The 20,127-nt window shown below is 50.5% G+C and overlaps 1 protein-coding gene across 3 annotated transcripts; it reads right to left on the reverse strand.

Moving 5' to 3' along the window:
• Positions 1-4,486: 4,486 nt before the first annotated feature.
• Positions 4,487-19,734, reverse strand: LOC144717909 (chorion-specific transcription factor GCMb-like). Of its 3 annotated transcripts, none has more exons than XM_078593706.1 (7): positions 19,337-19,734; positions 18,519-18,592; positions 15,168-15,278; positions 13,097-13,346; positions 10,641-10,807; positions 9,764-9,889; positions 4,487-9,182 (listed from the first exon to the last, which is right to left on the reverse strand). In XM_078593706.1, the coding sequence occupies exons 3-7, from the start codon at positions 15,255-15,257 to the stop codon at positions 8,373-8,375; spliced, it is 1,443 nt and encodes a 480-aa protein (XP_078449832.1). In that variant the 5' UTR covers positions 15,258-15,278; positions 18,519-18,592; positions 19,337-19,734; the 3' UTR covers positions 4,487-8,372. The 3 variants fall into 3 exon arrangements, with proteins under 3 accessions (XP_078449832.1, XP_078449834.1, XP_078449835.1); XM_078593708.1 differs by having other exon boundaries at positions 15,171-15,278; positions 19,337-19,733; XM_078593709.1 differs by having other exon boundaries at positions 10,641-10,753; positions 19,337-19,733.
• Between the last annotated feature and the right edge of the window lie 393 nt (positions 19,735-20,127).

Raw genomic sequence — 20,127 nt, forward strand, 5'->3', positions numbered from 1 at the left:
CCACCTTTCCCCCCCCACCGACCTTTCCCCACCCACCTTTCCCCCCCCACCCACCTTTCCCCCCCACCCACCTTTCCCCCCCCACCCACCTTTCCCCCCCACCCACCTTTCCCCCCCACCCACCTTTCCCCCCCCCACCCACCTTTCCCCCCACCCACCTTTCCCCCCCCCACCCACCTTTCCCCCCACCCACCGTTTCCCCCCCCACCCACCTTTCCCCCCCCACCCACCTTTCCCCCCCACCCACTTTCCCCCCCACCCACCTTTCCCCCCCACCCACCTTTCCCCCCCCCACCCACCTTTCCCCCCACCCACCGTTTCCCCCCCCACCCACCTTTCCCCCCCGCACCCACCTTTCCCCCCGCACCCACCTTTCCCCCCCACCTTCCCCCTCCCCCCCACCTTCCCCCTCCCCCCCACCTTCCCCCTCCCCCCCACCTTCGCCTCCCCACCCTCCTTTCCCACCCACCTTCCCCTCCCCCCCTTTCCCCCCCACCCACCCACATTTTCCCCCACACCGACCTTTCCTCCCCCACCCACCCACCTTCCCTCCCCCCACCCACCGTCCCCCCCCCCCATCTTTATCCCCCACCCACCTTCCCCCACCCCCCACCTTCCCCGCCCACCCCCCTTACCCCCGCAACCACCTTCCTCCCCACCCTCCTTTCCCACCCACCTTCCCCTCCCCCCCTTTCCCCCCCCCCCACCCACCCACATTTCCCCCCACACCAACCTTTCCCCCCCCACCCACCTTCCCTCCCCCCCACCGTCCACCCCACCCACCTTTCCCCCCACCCACCTTTCCCCCACCCCACCCACCTTTTCCCCTACCCACCTTTCCCCCCCCCCACGTGCGTCCGTGTCCCGCGGGAGATGAGAGTGGCACCGCGGGGCTCGAGATGAGATTGGCGACGCGTTCACCGCGTTCTCTGCATCGCGAGACGCTCCGGCAAGTCAGACGCCACACGTGCGTCCCAAGTGTCAATCGGGTCACGGAAAAGAAGCGGTCACGCGCGCGCGTGCGCCCACGAATTGTAAGACGTGCACTCCAACTTTTATTTTGAAAATCAAGTCGGGGGGGGGGGGGGGGGGCGTTTTGTAATCCGGAAAATTCGGCACACGACACGGTAGCAGACGGGTTCGTTTTTGTCTTTTTTTTTTACCGATTTCGGAACTCATGTGACGACTCGCGTCGGATAAACATTGCTCTCAACGAATCATGCGCATGCACAACAAAAGACACAATGTCAGCGAGGTTTTAATGCGAATAAAATTAGCGCGCATTCCTCGTTGAGCAGTCCGTTGATGGGCGAAGGCCTCCCCACGCCGGATCAGTCGCGTGCCTCCCTCTCTAAGGACGGGTTCGTGGCGTTGTTCGCATCGCATTGCGGCCCTTGAAATATCGAAGCGGGTTTTTTTATTTTTTAAACCGAATTCGAACTCGGGTCGACGGGTTCGTGCCAACCGCTACACTCCTCGTGTCGGGCAACCTCAACACGTAAGGGGCCGTCCATAAATGACGTCACGCGATTTTGGACGATTTTTGACCCCCCCCGCCCTCGTCACACGGCGTCACAAAAAGTCAGACCCCCCCCCTCAAATATGACGTCACAAAGCTCTGCCTCCCGCCCCCCCAAAACCATATTTCCATTTTGAAAATAAAACATGCTTCAAATCGCTTGAAACTATTGTCATTGTCGCGCGTATTTAATGTGGCGCTGCACTCTGACGTTGTAGGAGTGTTGTTATAACGATTAGTGTTGTTATAACAATTCAATATTTATTTAAAGTTGCGCATTTTGATGCGACGTCACATTTCTCAAACCCCCCTCCCTCGTCACACATCGTCACAAATGTCTGACCCCCCCCCCCCCCAGGTGCGTGACGTCATTTATGGACGGCCCCTAACCTATGGGCACAGGTACATGTCTGAAACATAAGACCAGTCTATACGGGCCCTTCAAGCTGGTAACCCTGTATACCTATGTAAATTCACGTGCGCTGCTCGGTCAACATTTATATGCAACAGACGAAGATCCCCCCCCCCCCGTATAGTCTGAACAGACTGTTGGGGCAAGTGCTGTTTACCAAGCACCTATGAAGGCCGGCACGGCACACGAGGGGGTGGTGTGGCCATCACCACGCCCAGGTACTCATTTGAGGCTGAGTCGACCTAGGGGAGGCCCAGGACCGCTTAAGATTTTCGTCACTGGGTGCTGGCCGTGAGCGGGAATCGAACCCGGGTCGTCAGGTTCGTAGCGCAGCCGCGCTACCGCTCACCACATATACACAGACACACGCACACACCGACATTAGCGCATCATCAATGTCTAGCATAGCCTGTGATCAAATCACCCGTAATGTGTCCGATTTCGTCAGATGTCGCAAGTGAAAAAGGTTTTAGCCTGAACAGTGTTTAAACAAACAAAAAAAAAATCACCGTTGCTTAAATGAGCACAGGCCCAAAATCCCCAATGATGCCAAGCGACCAGCAACAAACAGCACCGCTCAAGACGTAATAGATAATAATTTTTTTTCTATTTTTGCCAGTTAAGGCCCACTGAGCTATAGAGCTATTTTCCAAAAGTTGATGTGGCCACCAATAATAGCTCAACAAAGTGGCTTATCACGAGGACACATATATAGCAGCCAAACACCCTGAACGCATGTTGATTCTAAATGTGGAGGGGAAAACACGGAGGACCCGGAGAAAAATGCACGCGACCACGGGGAGAAAGACACGCAAACTACAAAAAAGACAGGCGTCAGGGTCGGGATCGAACCCACGTCCTCCTTGCAAACCAGACGAGGCAGTTAACATCTCACCTCGTGGTAGTTAATTTTGTCCCCTGGGAGCCTTGGGGGGAGTGAGTGGTGCGTGTGAAGACTCGCTACGAACCCGGCACCACAGAGTTCGGTTCACCGCTCACGGCTGAACTGCTCCTGGGCCTCCCCTAGGTCGTGTCAGCCTCAAATGAGTAGCTGGTGCGGTGTGTAAACATCGTCGCGACTCGTGTGCCGTGTCGGCCTTCACGGGGGGTGCTGCTCGCTTACGGCGCTTGCCCCAACAGTCTATTGCGGGGGATATTTGTCTGTTTTTTGTGAGACAGAGAGGGTGGGGATGAGGAGACATGATCTGTTCAGATACACATCGCCACTGATTTTAGCTGCAGCCGGCAATCAAACTCAAATCGCCTGTACCCGCAGTCGTTTGTTTACGATGGACGGGTGGACTTTGGATGGCGTGCAATCACCACGATTCCTCGCTTCGCTTTGTCCACACAAGCAACTGCTGCAGGGCAGTCTGGTACTCCCTCAATATGGCTTCTCGCCTCGCAGATGGCAGTGAGGCGGTGAACTCCGAGCTCTTTCACACGAAACGTTTATACCCGAGCTCCCGGGGTCGGATTTATGCCCGGTCTGATTCTGATTCTGGAATGTGGCCCTGTCAACAACAACAACAACAACCTCCTCCACCACCCTACATTAAGAAAGGGGAATGTGTTTATCAACACGTTGGTGTATTTACGGTCATCTTCGCAAGCAGCAGCGGCTTTTGGCTCAGCCATCGGACAAAGGCGGCGGTCACCGCATCGCGCGCTGTCAAATGCGCTTCTGGGGCCGTCTGGAACGCTCTTCCTCCCGATATTAGGAAACCACTGGAGTTGTGCGCTTTTAAATCATTTAGATTGAAAACGAATTTCTTTAGAACCGCTGTTTATGTTTAGTTTGTTGTCCTTCACCACGCACCTCCGATTAGCACGGTTGGCTACGTACGGTGCGAAAGAAGTTCGGCACACATACATACGTGCACTTCCAATCCCTTGCACTTGTTTAGTTAGTTCGCGAGCTATACACAGAACGCCGGCAACACTTATCTCGAGAAATCAACAAAAATACGCGATCAATCATCGCTGCGTCTGCACCTGCACGCGCGTGCGCATGACAGCCAGTAGGACATGCCCAGTAGCGAGCGTGTACAAGGAGATCTTGTACTGGGGGGGGGAGGGGTGTTGCATCATGCGCCAGTCACGTATATCGAGACCCCTTATCTGCTCGTGTTCGACGGACGCTGCCTATCTTGTCTGAAATCAATGTCTAAGCCGACGGGGGGAGATAATAAAAAGACGAATTTTTAAATACACGTCAGTGCCAACGGACAGGACCCTACACGCGCCAGCGTATTCATACGACTTGTTGCCCAATATAAACGTGATGTTGGCAATTGACGACTCATCAACATGTAGACGCGCGCGTGAAAGATTCCACTGATGTGCGTGTGTGTGCGCGCGCGTGTGATTCATTGCCGGTGCCCCGATGTTATCATCCGTCACGAAGGCGCTCACAGCAGCGCGATTGTGCTCAAGTTTGTCTGTCCCCCCGGATTCCTTCTGCGACTCTCACTCGCAAACCTTTGAAAGCCACGACGACACGGGGTTGGTGGAAAGACGGCGCCCGGAGAGCCCCAATGATTATAGCCTACGTGTTGTGTCATATAGATTTATTGGGATATTTCATTTCGCGGTATCCAGCGATGAATCACAAAACAACAGTGCAGTAGAGCGTTAATACAACCAAGAACGATGTACAGCCCTCTATATATCCACTGCTGGATGATGGCCATCTGGTCATGGGGTTGTTTGTTTTATCACAGTCACAGTAGCATTTGTATTTCAAAAATGGTCTCTCTCCTCCCCTGCTCAAACAACTTTCGTGGCGCGGGAACAAAAATCAACGCAGGCGACCTTGAACCAGCGGTGGAAATTCCTCGTTTTCATGGCAGGGGGGGGGGCAGTGTCTGCAACGATGAAGATTGTAGGTCATGATACGCGTGGTTTGTGCGGTTTTCGACTGCGGTTAAGACCCTAATTATCATCTAAGACTAAATCACATTGGATGCCCTGAACCATATCATATCTCAGAAGCTAAGCAAGCATGTGTCTGGTTAGTTATTTGGATGACAGCTGGCCTGGTGCTCACCAATGTTGAAGGCTTGAGGGTGGCCAAATGCTGGCAGTAAAGCAATGGCTTTTTAAATCAATCCGTGCGGAGCTTTGAGTGTTTTTTTCTCTCTCCTGGCACTCCAGTTTCATCCCATATGCCGAACATCCCACTTGCAGGACCTTCCTTAAAGATAGTCTGGAGTCTCAGTGAGGCTTTCCTGGGTAAATGCAGGTCATACCTTGCAGATCTCGTTAAGGAGCATCAACGATCACTCCAGTCCTCCTCGCAGCGGTTCTTGGCTGGCCATCGAACAAAGATGGTCACCGCATCGAGCGGGTTCAGATGTGCTTCTGCGGCCGTCTGGAACGCTCTTCCTTACGATTTTCGGAAGCCACTGGAGCTATGCACTTCAAAATCTGGATTTATAACTAATTTCTTAAGAACTGCTTTTTGTGTTTGAGTTTGTTGTCCATCCCGCGCGCCTCCGACTAGCACGATTGGCTACGTACGGTGCGAAAGAAGTTCAACATACATTATTACTGCTATTATAACTCACGGTACGGACTGGTAAAGCGACTTCAACCACATGGCACAAGTCCCCAACTGCATCAGTCAGGACAGAGTCAAGGAATGGAGAGCGACTGCCGACTTTGCGGTCAACCGTGCGGGAATATGCGTAGAATGCGCCGTGTTCTCTCTGCGTCGTACAAAAGACAAAGATCCCCCTTTTTGTAGATGAACAGAGATTTGTTTGGGTCGTGTGGCACAGAACCTTGACCAGCCCACGTTCTCTCTCCAGCGCTGATGTCTACACATTGCACCAGGCACTCGCTTAAAGGCTGAGTCGACTTACAAGAGGCACAGGACAGGTTGGGATATTCTCCAGCCGTGGCGCGAACTGCGCTACCCGCAACGCTGCTACTCACACAAAGACAAAGACCCCCCGTATAGCCTTAGCAGACTGTAGGGGCAAGTGCTCTTAGCGAGCACCTATAAAGGCCGCAACGGTACACGAGGGGGTGGGTGGCCAGCACCACGCCCGGCCGCCTTTGTCTCCCTCCTGGCGATATTTACACACCGCACCAGGTACTCATTGGAGGCTGATTCAACCTAGGGGAGGCCCAGGACCGGTTCAGATAATAATCACTGGTGTTGGTGGCCGTGAACGGGAATCTAACTCGGACAGCCGGGTTCGTAACGTAGTGCGCTAACCATTACGCCACACACGCCCAGGTACGTACACGCTGGAGCTCTGCCGAGTATAGTACTAACTAGTCACACATTTCACAAGCCGTACGCCACGTTTTGCCCTGCGGCAGTTTATAGTTTTATGGCTATTAAACGTACAGCGCACGTGCGGGCATCACCAGCAATCATTTATAAGGGACAATCGTTGATCTAAAGATGAGATATTTCGTGCACATTTACAATCATTTGGCAGTTTATCTCGATGCTAAGTTGTATTTTTTTTTACAAAGAGTGCTACGTGTTACGTTTGCGTCCAAATTGTTCAAAAAACCTTCACGTCTATAATGGCTATATATATTCAAGTACCTGTACAGCGACAACCCTGTCAATTATTTTAATCCATTTGTACATGCATTCAGAGTTCATAACCCTAATCGCGTACTTCCGTCATCGATAATTATCAACGCTGCGGTGCCTTTTGTCAGCATGGCCAGCAGGAATACATGTATACGAAAGGCGAAGAACAAGAGGAGAGAGGGAAATTAATCAGTGCGCTTGCATTTTTGTTTGTGACCTGAAATAAATACAAAACAGGCGCCCATGCGGGTCGTTGGGGTTATTTGACCCCACACCGAAGGCGGGTGGGAGGCAAAGGTCGCAACCGGGTACCCGACACCCGTACCCTACCCGATACCCGGCTACCCGTACCCGGCCGGGTACGGGTACGGGTAGCCGTTTGCGACCCTGGTGCAGCCGAGTACGGGTACGGGTAAGGAATCAAAACCCGTTTGCGACCTCTGCCCCACACCGAAGGCGGTGGGAGGTTGGCGGGGAAGACATAGACGTGGAAGCATAGAACTGCAGTACAACAACGGACTCTGCTGTGATGCCCGTAGCTGATGGCGTACGTAACCCAGCAGCCGCATGTCACACGCCTCGCTGTGCAAAGAAAGCGTTGCGCATCCGAAGCGCTGTCCGGATGACTGGCTCCGAGCCCTGCTTGGCTGGGCAGAGAGATGGGGGTGGCATTCCGGGCGATTTGATCGCACAAACACGCTTTTAGGGTATTTGGCTGCTGTACATTTTCACGCGATAAGCCACTTCGCTGAGCTTTCATTTGTGGCAAGGTCGCTTCTGAAAAATGACGAATAGCTCAGTGGTCTTTACCTGGTAAAAAAAAGGTTTCAGTTTATCTATTTTTTTGATGATTTGCTTACCTTTCCTATACTTTGCGATTCTATCGTTTTTTTTTAAATTTGTTTTTGTAACTTTTTGACCCGCCCCTACTGGACATCCGCGAGCTTTGTAGCTCAACTGGTTCCTCCGGCATAAATAAAGATTCTGATTCTGAGAATAGTATACCGTGTAGAGAAAGGCACTCCACTGTTCCTCCTTCTCATCCAATGGAATGCTACAGAAACACAGCGTACACGTAGGAGGTCTCGTTGAAAAAAAAATCAAAGTAAATCAAAGGGAAAACTATAAAAGTGTCGACGACAATGCCGAAGCAGTGCTTATTGTCGTCCAGTAGAGACACGGGATATTACTCATTAGAAAAATATAAGTCAATCAGAGGCAGACTTTACGTGACTTGCATAAGAAATTCTCTTTCGTGATGACAATCTTGATGATGAATTCGTACGGGAGAATGGCGACATTTCGCTGGACAGATGTTAAGCCCTTTGATATCCAGCCAAGAGTTTATTCTTGATGAAGCGCGAAGCAGTCCAAAGACGTCCAGCGGCATCCACTCGTTCACTCGTTCCCCTCCTACACCTACACCACCGCTTTATCGTCATCATCATCATCATTGTCGTCGACGACGTCATAATCAGCCGTGCTCAATCCACTCCTGGATGAAGACCTCTCCAAGCCCGACGCCATCCTCAGCAATACCCATGATGCAACAACGATCCACCCCGCACACGAGCTCATTCCATCGCTCCATCTTCTCCCCTTGGTCGTCCTTTCCGACGCGTTCCGTTCCAATCCTTGGCTGCCACTTCCGTCTTTATTTTCGCCCACTCGGCCATCAGCCGCCCTACCAGTGGCACGCCCTTCTCAAAAAACCCACTACATTTGTTTTAACTCTCTATAAACAGTCAACATTTACGCCTTTAATAAACTCTCGTACGTTCTACTAATCTCGTCTCTACGCCTCGCCGCGTCTCAAATCTCGCAGCGTAAATTCCCGAGATGGCAACGAGGAGCAAATTGGACCGGGCGAACGCACACGCAGCTCAGAAGTGGCAGAAGTGCCCATTGGGGTAGAGGTACTCGCTGGCCGAGTGCGAGTGCGCGAACGGCTCCACGGGCTTGTAGGGAGACGGCTCCTTCCCGTACTGAGCCTCGTACCGGCCCGGCCCGGTGGTACCGACGCCGCCAGGCACCGCCGCCGCAGCCGCAGCCGCGTAGGGTGCTGGGTATCCGTGCAGGAAGGGCGCCGGTTGCTCCTTGGAGAACATGAACTCGGGGTACACCTTGGGGTAGTAGTCGGCGCACGGGTGCTGCACGTTGAACACGCCGTCGCCGTAGGGCAGGTGCGCGTGGTACGCCACCTTGGTGGTCGTCGTGATCACGGCCTGCACGGACGCCGGCGAGCCGGGAGGCCCCGCGGAGCCGACGATCCGGCACGGGACGACGCCGCCGCCGCCACCGCCGCCACCCAGGGTGGCCGCGTGTCCCGAATTCTCTCCGGCCGCAGCCTCGTCCTGGGAGCCGTGGTGAGCCCCGTGGTCAAGGTATGGGAATCCCGCTCGTTCCTTCCCAGCGCCCCTGCTGTGTTCGGCCGGGTTGTAGGGCAGCGCGCAGCCCTTGTCGTGCAGGGAGTAGTCGCCGCCGGGAGGGGTCCGCATCGGGCCCGGGTAGGAGGAGGGCTGCCGGTAGATGGGGAGGCCCGGGAGGCTGTAGACGGCCCCCAGCGCGGCGCTCGCGGGCAGCTCGTGGGCTCGCTCGTCCTTGCGCTCGAGCTGGGAGGCGTGCGGCTCCAGCTTGAAGGGGAGCTCCGGGGCGCAGGTGGAGCCCAAGCTCGCGAGGGAGTCCTTGTCGTCCTGTTAGAGGGGGCGCCACGGGTGAGTGGGGCAGGGAGTTAAGTGATGGGTGGGGCAGGGAGTGAGAAGGCAGCAGGGGGTGAGTGGGGGCAGGGAGTGAAAGGGTGAGTGGGGCAGGGAGTGAAAGGGTGAGTGGGGCAGGGAGTGAAAGGGTGAGTGGGGCAGGGAGTTAAATGATGGGTGGGGCAGGAAAGTGACAAGGCACCGAGGGTGAGTGGGGCAGGGAGTGAAAGGCGGAGTGGGTGAGTTTGCGAATTAAAGTCGCGAGCGCCTTGACGAGTGAGTGAGCGAGCGAGTCAATCGCTGGGTGAGTGCAGGGCCGGATTAAGGCACGGGGCTTTAGGGGCCGCAGAGATGAAGTGAAAAGTGATTTAAATTGTGAATGCTGAATTTTATTTATTGTTAGCCTTGTATTTTTTTCATTTTCTCTAACTTTGTTTTCCTTTTGAAAATATCACTGGAGGGGGGGGGGGCCTTCCAGTACCTGTCGCCCAGGGGGGCCTACACAATCTCAACCCGGCCCTGGGTGAGTGAGGAGTGAGTGAGGAGGAGGAGTCGAGGCCGTCGGCCCCCTCTCTCACCTCCGCCGTGCGTTTCTTGCGCACGGGCCCCCCCTCCACGTGCTGACCCTGCCTCTTGGCCGTGCTGCGACGAGAGTCCGCCTCGCTCTTGCTCTCGGGCCGCGCGTGGTCGTGCAAGCCCTTGGCCTGCAACGCACGCACGAGAGGGGGGGCGGGGGGCTCGTTTGTGGACGCCTCTGGTGGCCCCCAGCTTTCTCCGGAAGCCAGACGAGCAGTGGATCGTGTGTGTGTATGTGTGCGTATGTGTGTGCGTATGATTGTGGGGAGCGGTAGTGTAGCGGTTAGCGCGCTGCGCTATGAACCCGGCGACACGGGTTCGATTCCCGCTCACGGCCAACACCAGCGACGATTATCTGAACCGGTCCTAGAAACGACTAAGTACCTGTTGCGGTGTATAAACATCGCCACTGGGGAGACAAAGGCGGTCGGGGGCGTGGTGCTGGCCACCAACCCCCTCGTGTACCGTTCCGGCCTTCATAGGTGCTCGCTAACAGCACTTGCCCCTACAGTCTGTTAAGGCTATGTGGGGGATCTTTGTCTTTGTTACGTATGATTGTATGTGTGTGTATGTTAAGCTACCTTTCGCACCATACGTAGCCAACCGTGCTAATCGGAGGTGCAGGTGGAAGGTCAACAAACCGAGCACAGAAAGCAGTTCTAAAGAAATACAGTTTTCAATCATGGAGTAGGGAAGTGTTGCTAATCCAGCAAGGGCTCTAAGTTGTAATTTAAATTGTGTTTGGTGATTTGTGTTATTTGCAATTCATAATTGAGGGATGCAAAGTATTTGTAATCATTGTGCAAGTGTGGATTAAATAAATATATATATATATAAACATGACGTCCATGCGGCGGAGGCTGCGGGTAGTTCTCTTGCCTGGAAGAAGATCATCTGGTCCTCCTGTCGCCAGAAGTTGGTGACCGGGTATCCACTGTGACCCCGGCACGCGACCAACTCCAGTCCCGCTCCGCAGTTGGGGCACGCCTTGCCTGCGCACAGAGACGGACGATTCCTCTTAAAGCCTCTCTCCAGACTGTAGGGGCCTATGAAGGCAACACAGACACACACATTGCACAGCCTCTGCCCCCATTGCCGCTGCCTCTCATCAGCTGAACCCGCTGCTCGTTGGCTGAGACCGCTTCGGGCAGAACCTTGCGGCGGCAAGGTGACAATGCGATGGGTCGCACGTCTCCCCAACAGCAGAGCAGGATTGAGCCGAGACTATGCATGCACGCACGAGAGGGGGGGGGGGTGCTGGACTGTGAGCAGAATCCACCATTGTGCTGTAGTTCTATGCTCCTGCTGCCTTCACCAACTGGCAACTGACCGGCATGGTGAAGTATGGACAAATCATCTTCGTATTGGACAAACCTGGACCCAGCTGGGTAAGTGTAATAAAGAGCTCTCGGTGTTTTTTTTTTTATACAAACACAATGCCGCATTTTCTACATTGCTGCGTTATAACGTGCGCAATTGGATGTATTTAATGCTGCCAGGGCCTCAGTCATTTAAAGGGAGGGCTCTCGTCAATAGCGTCCGTTAAACAAACATCAATGAGCGACCCAGACTCTTGTCAATGACACGGATGCAAAAAAAAACAAATGTCCCACAATACGTGACCAACAAAGCCGAGAAACTAAACGGATGTTGAAATGTATATGGGGTATAGAATGGAGGTTCATTTATCTGCTCGCCTTTTGCCCAGCCAAAACGGGTGTATTGCAGTAAATCTGAAACTTGCAAGCGAAAAGCAGACCGCGAAGTGATATTCATTGCATCAATTCGTGTGCAATTTGTAAGGCCGCGGTGACACAGACCTATTTCATGTAAAGGTTATAATCCCTTGTTCATCATGACGTCCTTTTTACTTTGATGCCTCAACAGCGTTACGGAGATCGCGTGACGTGAGGGTTCTGCCTTTGTAGTGAGGGTTGTGAGTTGACGCCGAGGAGGGGGGAGGAGGCGCCTCGCCCCCCCCATGTGGAGTGACGTCAGCCGCTAATTATTATGAATGAGGGGGGGGTGTCCATTTGGAGGACGTCACCTGTTCATGATTATTAATGAGGGGGGCTGTTTGATGTAGAGTGTCATCACCTGCTCATGATTATTAATGAGGAATGAGGGGGGGGGGTCTCATGTGGAGTGACGTCAGCCACTCATGATTATTAATTAGGGGGGGGGTCCATGTGGAGGACGTCACGTGTTCATGATTATTAATTAGGGGGGCTGGTCGACGTGGAGTGACGTCACGCGCGGGAGACACAGACATTCTTGGCTCATTATAGTAGTATATACCTGTGTTTTTTGTTTGTTTGGGGGTGGTGGTGGGGGGAGGTTATACAATTTCAATCGAGTAAATTCACCAGCATGAGCCAGCCGTACGCACCTGCACGGCAATAGTCAGCGGGAAGTGGACGCCAATGCCTCGCCACACGTGACTCTCCAGCGGCGTAGTGACGACATTGTCAGCTCAGGTGGGTGCGGCAATCGGTCAGATGGGGCCCCAATATTTGAATTGTCTCGCACGGTCGCACCCAGGCTATTCTATATCGAGGTTCCTCTTGCCTAATCACATCACCGTTACGCTCACGGTCACGAACATTTTAACGCTGTAGGCGCGGTGCGTTTTAAATACGGTAGCGAGATGTTTACAACCTCGCCTGGTATACAGGAGGTCGTGAGTTCGATCCCGACCCCGACGCCTGCTGTATATTTGGAGTTTGCGTGTCTCTCTTTTTGTTATTTTTAATTTATGTTTTATTTTTTCTCTCTCTCTCCCCGTAGTCGCGTGGATGTTTCTCCAGGTACTCCGGGGTTCCCCTCAGTATTTAGAAACACGCGTTTAGAGTATTCGGCTGTCACTTTGTTGAGCTATCATTTGTGGCCAGTTCGCTTGTGAAAAAGAGCTATATAGCTCAATGGGCCTTACCTGGTAAAATATTTCAGAAAAATTTGTTTAGTTTTAGTATGCAGTGCCATTTGTATGTTTAATACAATATCTCTTTGGAGAAATACATTTTGAAAAAAAGTAGCGGGAGAAACGTCTGAGCCATGGGCAGAGTTTGGGGGGGGGACACGGGGGGCGGGCAATGCCCCCACAAATTGAACACCTTAATTAACTTATTAAAATAATACTTTACAATTAAGAACACATACAAATAAATGACATCTAATCGCGATTCCTAACGTGAGGGACAAAGCGGACCCATGCCCGCACCACCAAAAAAAAAAATCTAGAATTCAAACTCCGTCTATGAGTCTGAGCCCACGCCGTGCTTGCTGGCTGGCTGCCTTGTTCACAAACGCGTCCGCCGTCGCAAAGCGCCACCCACCTTGCTGCTTCTGGCGCGCCTTCTCGCAGATGGCCGGCCGCTGGTAGAGCTTGCGGCCGTCGGGCAGAGTGCAGGAGCGGCCGCACAGCACCACCCCGAGGCAGGACTTCTTGAGGATGGCGCAGTTGTGGTTGTTGGTGTTGCGCATGGCCCAACCGCTCTGATGCTTCTGCGCGCTGCGCTCCGTCGCGCTGTACACGAGGCGGGCGTATCCGTCAGGCCACTCCTGGAATGAGTCCAGCACCTCCACCTGTGTGGGTGGGGGTTGGAGGTCAGCGTGGTGGTCGGAGCCGCTGCGCTACGAACCCGGCGACCACGAGTTCGATTCCTGCTCACGGCCAACAACACCCAGTGACGATCATCATGCAGCCAGCTATGGCTGCAGAGTTTGGTAATACATGTTGTTTACGTCGTTTATTGTGAAACTTCGGTCACAGTTCCTATGATCACTGTTTCATTGCTTTTACAGCTTTATTTAGGTGATTTTTGAAAAGTTTTTCGGTTTGGCCATGTTTGTTTGTTGTAGTACAGAGTTAGACTGATGGCCTTAATCTAAGTTGTCTTGTGGTTGTTGTTGTTGTTTGACTTGCATCCCACTGGGATTTTTGCACACAGTGTTGGTGTACGGTGCTTTTCTGCAATATTTTGCTGTCTTTTCTTGGATGTTCTGTTTGCACATAGTCACTTTAAGATGTTTTCTTGTTCATGTTTTTGTTTTTTTGTTTGTTGCAGTTGCACCCGATTCAAGAGCCGAATGGTTCACAGGGCTATACCTAATAAATGAAACTTGAAACTTGAACCGGTCCTGGGCCTCGCAAACAGAATAAAGATGTATACGCCCCTCATATGTTACACCTTTGACCAAATCGATCTTGTAAATCAATATTGTACGATCTCCTTTAGCCTGGGTACTGCTTGGATGGGTGACCACCATGCATTGCTGGGCTATTGTTGTGGGCAGCAGAGGGCAATCCAGAAAAAAAATATTCATTGCTCATCGGTGCTTCCCTGATCCCACGTCCATGCTGCCCAGCTCCACAAATCCGCAGTGACCGGCGTGGTGAAGTATGCTCAAAATTAGTTCCACGGACCAGCCCGGCGCGTGGAGGCATTCATCTAACAGTAGGTTAGCAAAAAAGAGGGCTCCCTCTCTCTCTACATGTACGTATGTAATCAGAGGATTCAATTCTGCACGGCAATATCGCCTGCTCCGTGCGTGTAGGTCGTCAATCCAAGCAGCTATGGCGACTCATCACCTGCTCAGAGTTCCGTGATCTGACGATGTCTGGCGCATTCCGAGCGACAGGCGCAATGTACGATAGTGTACATACGATACTGCACACGGATAAAGCAAGATCAATCGATTATCATAAATCGATACCGCAATCCCCGGATTTTAAGACGCAATTATTGCCCATGAGCACAAGTTGGATGTGCGTCTTATAATCCGGGTTGTGTGCGTTCGTGTAACCAGTTTTGTATAAATTTCGATTTAAAGCTTTCGTGACTGCAGGGATTCATATTATTGGTTCTTTCGGTAAAGTTACGTAGAAGGGAAATAATAAAATTAGTAAAAATCAAACATAATAAAATAAAATTCTCACGACGTTTCGGCCACAACGCAAGCAGCCGTCCTCAGGTGAAGAAACAGAGCTGTCGGAAAGACAGCGCTCCAATGAACACTGCTAAGCTTGGCAGCATATTTTACGCTACGTGGGAGGAGGAGAGCCCCTTGACAAAGGAGTTTACATATCAACAGAGGAATTTCGCATATTGATGACAAATGCAGATATGGGATTAGGAGTGACAGTTTTGTATACACATTTTATTTTACACCCGGGCACACGTTTTTGGGATGCATCTTACTTTCTGGAACAAACCTCTAATCCGGACAATACGGTAATTACATACATACATGTATATATTTGTTTGAACGTTGCAACAATAACAATTATTGCATATTACCCGCTCTGCATTGGCTCCGAGCCTTATCCAGACACCGCGCGCTCATTACACGCCGCGTATTTGAAGACGTCATTCAAAGTGCATGTTAATCTCGTTTGTGTAGCGCTACCTGGGGCAGTTTGGAGTCATTGATGTCCCACTGCGCTTGATTTCTCGGATGACTCGAGGAAGCGCCGGTCATTTCTGACATTTTCATTTTATTATCATTAAAAGCAGCCTGCGGGTCAGACAGGTATGAGAAGCACAGAGATTTACGACGTATTATTGGTTCTTTCGGTAAAGTCATGTAGATAGAAAACTAAAATAATAGAAAAATAGAAAATAATAAAAGCAAAAATAAAAATAGTAAAATATATGTTTTTTCAAATTCCTACGTAACGCGCGCTGCATATCTCTCAGCGTTCCCTCGCTTTGTACGGTAGATGCGTTACAAAATAAAAAGGGGGGGGGAGCACACACACAGTACACACACACAGTACACACACAGTGCACACACAGTACACACACACAGTTCACACACAGTACACACACATAAAGTACACACAGTACACACACACAGTACACACACACACACAGTACACACACAGTACACACACAGTACACACACAGTACACACACAGTACACACAGTACACACACACAGTGCACACACAACGCTGTCCAACGTCCGATCGCGTAGCCGCACACGAGTGAATTCAAACCCGCACGGTGTAGCGAATTTTGGGTGGAAAGAGGGTAGCCGCATGTACGCGAAATCGCACGAACCGAACCGGCGACCAGGCGAGGCAAAGCAGCTGTATTTGTTACAGCCCTTAGTCGATCTATTTGAAGGATGAATGCCTGCACAGGTCGGGTTGGTCACGGGGTTATTTGACCATGCTTCACAGCCACGCTGATGGGTGGGTGCGGGTTCGTGAAAGGGCGGCGTGGTGCCCTCGAACCAAAGCCGTATAAATATACTCAAAATGCCCCCCCCCCCCCCAAATATATTGCTATAAAATAGATTTATGTTTATATGATTGTGGTTATGGGTTGTACTTTATGAATCCCTAATCTCTGCCATTACATACAATGAAACAAGAAAAGGTAAAACATAAAATAGAGCAATGTAATACAATACACTATTAGACATTATTGTGAAAAAAAAGTCCATCCCATGTTGTGTTAGTGAATTTTTTAATCATTTAGGCAGAAAATAGCAGGAAATTCGTTTTCAAATTTAGATTTTTTTTCTGGGGGGGGGGGACGGACCCCCCAGACCCCCTGGAAGATTTGGTCCTCCCCAATGTTGACTCCCTGGCTACGGCCTTGACTCGAACCCGTTCAGGTATCATTCGGCCACTGACATTGCTTGTGAGTCTGAATCAGCAGGTGGATCGGGGTTCGCTGCGCAGTGCGCTAACAACTGAGCCACAACTCCACTCCCACTCTCCGTGCGGAGTTGTGATACCCATCGTGTCGGACTGAGCGACTGATGTACATTTTGAAAGATGTTCTGGAAGGAATAGAAAGTTGAAATTTGGCACGTATATAATCGAGTCTTTGATAATTATTAGATCAATGTTAAAATAAAAATGTTAGGTTTTCGTCATCCCGAAAACTGTGGTTGGGGGTGGAGTTACGTTTTTTTACTTTTTAGATCTTTTCAACCTAAGCCCTACTGACGTTCGTATTTAAAGAGGTTTAAGTTCGCTGAATACAAACAGAAAATCGTTAGTTCTAAAAACTTGGTATTCCTGGTGCTCGTTGAAAGCGCATGACCCTAAAGCCGATATTAAGCGGGCGAACGAGTTACGGGTCAAATATGCGCAGCGAGTTGAGCGCATTACGGGCAATGCGCATTAAACGTGTCGTTTGTGAGTCACGTACGAAGCTATAACGCTGTGTACACATATACAACGAATTATTTGTTGCGATGGCAATGGTGTACAGCCACAAACAAACAACACATTGGTCCGTAACACGCTGTCTTTACGTTCTATGGGGAGTGGGGACATCACACGCAATGTCGCCTAATGTTTTCATTTCAAGGCAGGGTTATTGACGATCGTGTTAAGTGTTGTTTTTGGACATAACATATGCAATCAGCTGACGGCAGGTGATTGCATATAGGTACAGCGCTACATCCGTATCCTAATAGAAAAGAGTGTGCACGATTTAATAGGCGCATTGTGATTGGTGGGAGACGCGTAGAGGCTTTATGTCGTTCTCTCTATCATATCTGCCTCTTATTTAAAAAGACGTTGATCGCCCTGTACGTAAAGTATCATTGTTACATGACATCATTGTTACATAAACAGTTGTTTTTTGTGTTCAGTTTTTTGTCCTTCCCCCCGCACCTCCGATGAGCATGGTTGACTACGTACGGTGCGAAAGAAGTTCAACAAGCATACAATATTAAAGTAGACGCGGTTGTCATTCGATTAAAAGCGTATATAAGCAGAACTCCGTTCCGCGTCTCCATATATTAATACAACACGGGTTAGTCACACCGGCCTTATTACTTGGTGTTTTGCAGACCAATAGCATCGAGCAGCACAAATTGTTTAAGCAATTCAACTCTGATGGCAGCGTCTCCACCTCTTTGCTGAGTCGCAAAACAAACGCAGCCAGATCAGCCACACGTGTCGTTAACCCACCACCAACCCGACACAGCTAATGAGTAAGGTTTGTCACGTAAACAACACGTGGCAATTAGTTACTAGTTCATCACACCCGGTGGTGGGTAGGTTAACGACACATTTAGATTTACGCAATCTAACACCCCCCCCCCCCCCCAAATGTTTGTTTTATTTATTACGAATAATATTGGTCGTGAAGACCTCACGTGTTAAATAACCCATATATGGGTTGGGTGATTGGCAAGAGCACTCCGTATAATCGATGGCACCCCCGTTCAACTTATAGAGAAACAAAAACCCAAGTGCAATACCATATACACGAACTCGGTAATTCGATTAAATCGGGAGTGGATGTTTCATTGCAGCACGGAGCCTGCCCTGTGTTTGTTGTGTGTTCAAATCTACTCATCCTTGGCGCGTGCACCTATCAGCACCCACTCAAAGGTTCTCTTTAAAAAAAAATCCACAAGAAGTACAAATTCTTGCACCGTGTTGTCTATAATGTTTTTTTTTGTAAAAACCAGATCAGTCTAGTTTTTGCCAGCATACCGTAAAGCAGAAGTGACGCACTATGATAGAAATATGTTTAATAAACTAAACGCTGAAACAGTGTGCTTATAAAAAAGGGTCAATACCCGAAACGTCGCCGATTATATGTTTCTTTCCTTTTTCTTTTAAGGTACTGTTGTTATCCAGTGTGCTCAGATTTTTTTAAAAATATACAATTGGAACCATAGTTTTCCGAGTTAACTATATGTTGATATATAACTTTATTCCTATATATATGTGTGTTGAAGACAGTTCAACATACACATGTGATGTTTGGCAACAGCTTACCTTGGTCTTTGTCCTGACATTAACTTGCAGGTAATCGCAGAGGTTTCAAGGTTGAAGCAGGTGTTGAGGTCAAACTGGAAGTACAAATTGTGGTGAACAGGTTGTGTTACTGTTCCCGAATTGTGGGGAATAACCAAACCATCATACACCATGGACAATCGTATAGTCCAGCTCATAGACATGCTCGCTATACGCCGATCAACTCCATTATGCATACAGACTTGTCGAGGAAAAGTTACGTGTGTTTAATTGAATCAAATTTATTTTCACACCACGTGAATATTAACATTTAACGAAGACTTTGCTTACACGTTAACATCCGAGTATAGTAACGTGTGATTTGTAAAGTGAAAACAAATGTCAAGTTCAAATGCCCCTAAAGTGGTACACTAATTAATAGCATTAAGCCAATTGCATCTTGCTAGAGATGATCATAGCTGCTCGCTCACAGCACTTGCCCCAACAGCCTGTTAAAGGCTATACGGGGGATCTTTGTCTTTATGCGTGTTTGTCAGTATCCCGTAGCATCGGGAGGGGGGCAAAGCCTCAAGTGCTGAAAGTTCTGCACCCCCTATAAATTCTTTAAGAGTGAATGGAAAAAAATATACCGAACAAAAAAGCAGATATTACCGGCACTCTTTCTATTTCAGCGTTTACATTTCGACTGAAGTTTGTTGAACATCGACGGTGTCGTGGCCCCCTCTCAGTATATGTATGCCCCCCACCCCGTCTTTAAATCAGTCCACACGACATGACTGTGTGTGCGTGTACATGATAAACTCTGCCCCGGTTTATATATAGAAAATAAAATAACTTACGATTGAGAGCCGCAAATGTCACGTCCAGATTGAAGCAGGGATCGATATGCGCGCACGTGTGTAGAACCTCGTGACCAAATAATCTGAACGAATCATTCGTGTCGCTGCGGAGAACGAGAGCGAAACGCGGAGTAGAGCGACACGGCAGCGAACGAATCAAGACAACCTCACTGATCCGTCTCTAGCTCTCCTTTCTTTGCTTGGAGGTGGGGGGGGTGGGTAAATCCTCCTACTTGGTCCGGACGAGCAAGACACTTGCCTTTTTAGACCACGTGAACCGTACTGGTAATACAACCCCGTGTGGCCGGCCCCTGACGGGTCACTCTACGAGCTGTAGGAGAGGTGGTGCTCTCTGCACTCGCGCGCGGTTATGGGGGAGTGGAGAGAGGGAAGTTGGTGGTGGAGGAGGGAGTGGTTGGTGGTGGTGGTGGTTGTGGTGGTGGTGGTGGTTGTGGTGGTGGGGGAGTGATCTTTACGTTTCGCACTGGAATCCAACCGGAACGTTCGCGCGCGTGGGCCAAAGCCGCCGAGATGAGAAAGGCAAAAAAAAAATGCGCGCAACGCAGAGAACTTGAGATGGTCGACGCAATGAGATGTGCCCAACTTTTTTATTCGAGTAGAACGCCAACTTGCGTCGTTGCACCCTATCTCCACCCGACACGGTCAAGCGCGTGAAGTTGCCGCGTGAACAAGCACATCGGCAACGTTTGTTCACGTGGCACGACTCCGTTCGCGTCGATGCGCTCGAGTGGAGGCTGCGTGTACGACGCACATTGGCATTTTACTCAAGC

This window comes from Lampetra planeri, chromosome 4, assembly GCF_965212315.1.
Source record: "Lampetra planeri chromosome 4, kcLamPlan1.2.h2, whole genome shotgun sequence".
In the NCBI taxonomy this organism is placed as follows: domain Eukaryota; kingdom Metazoa; phylum Chordata; class Hyperoartia; order Petromyzontiformes; family Petromyzontidae; genus Lampetra; species Lampetra planeri.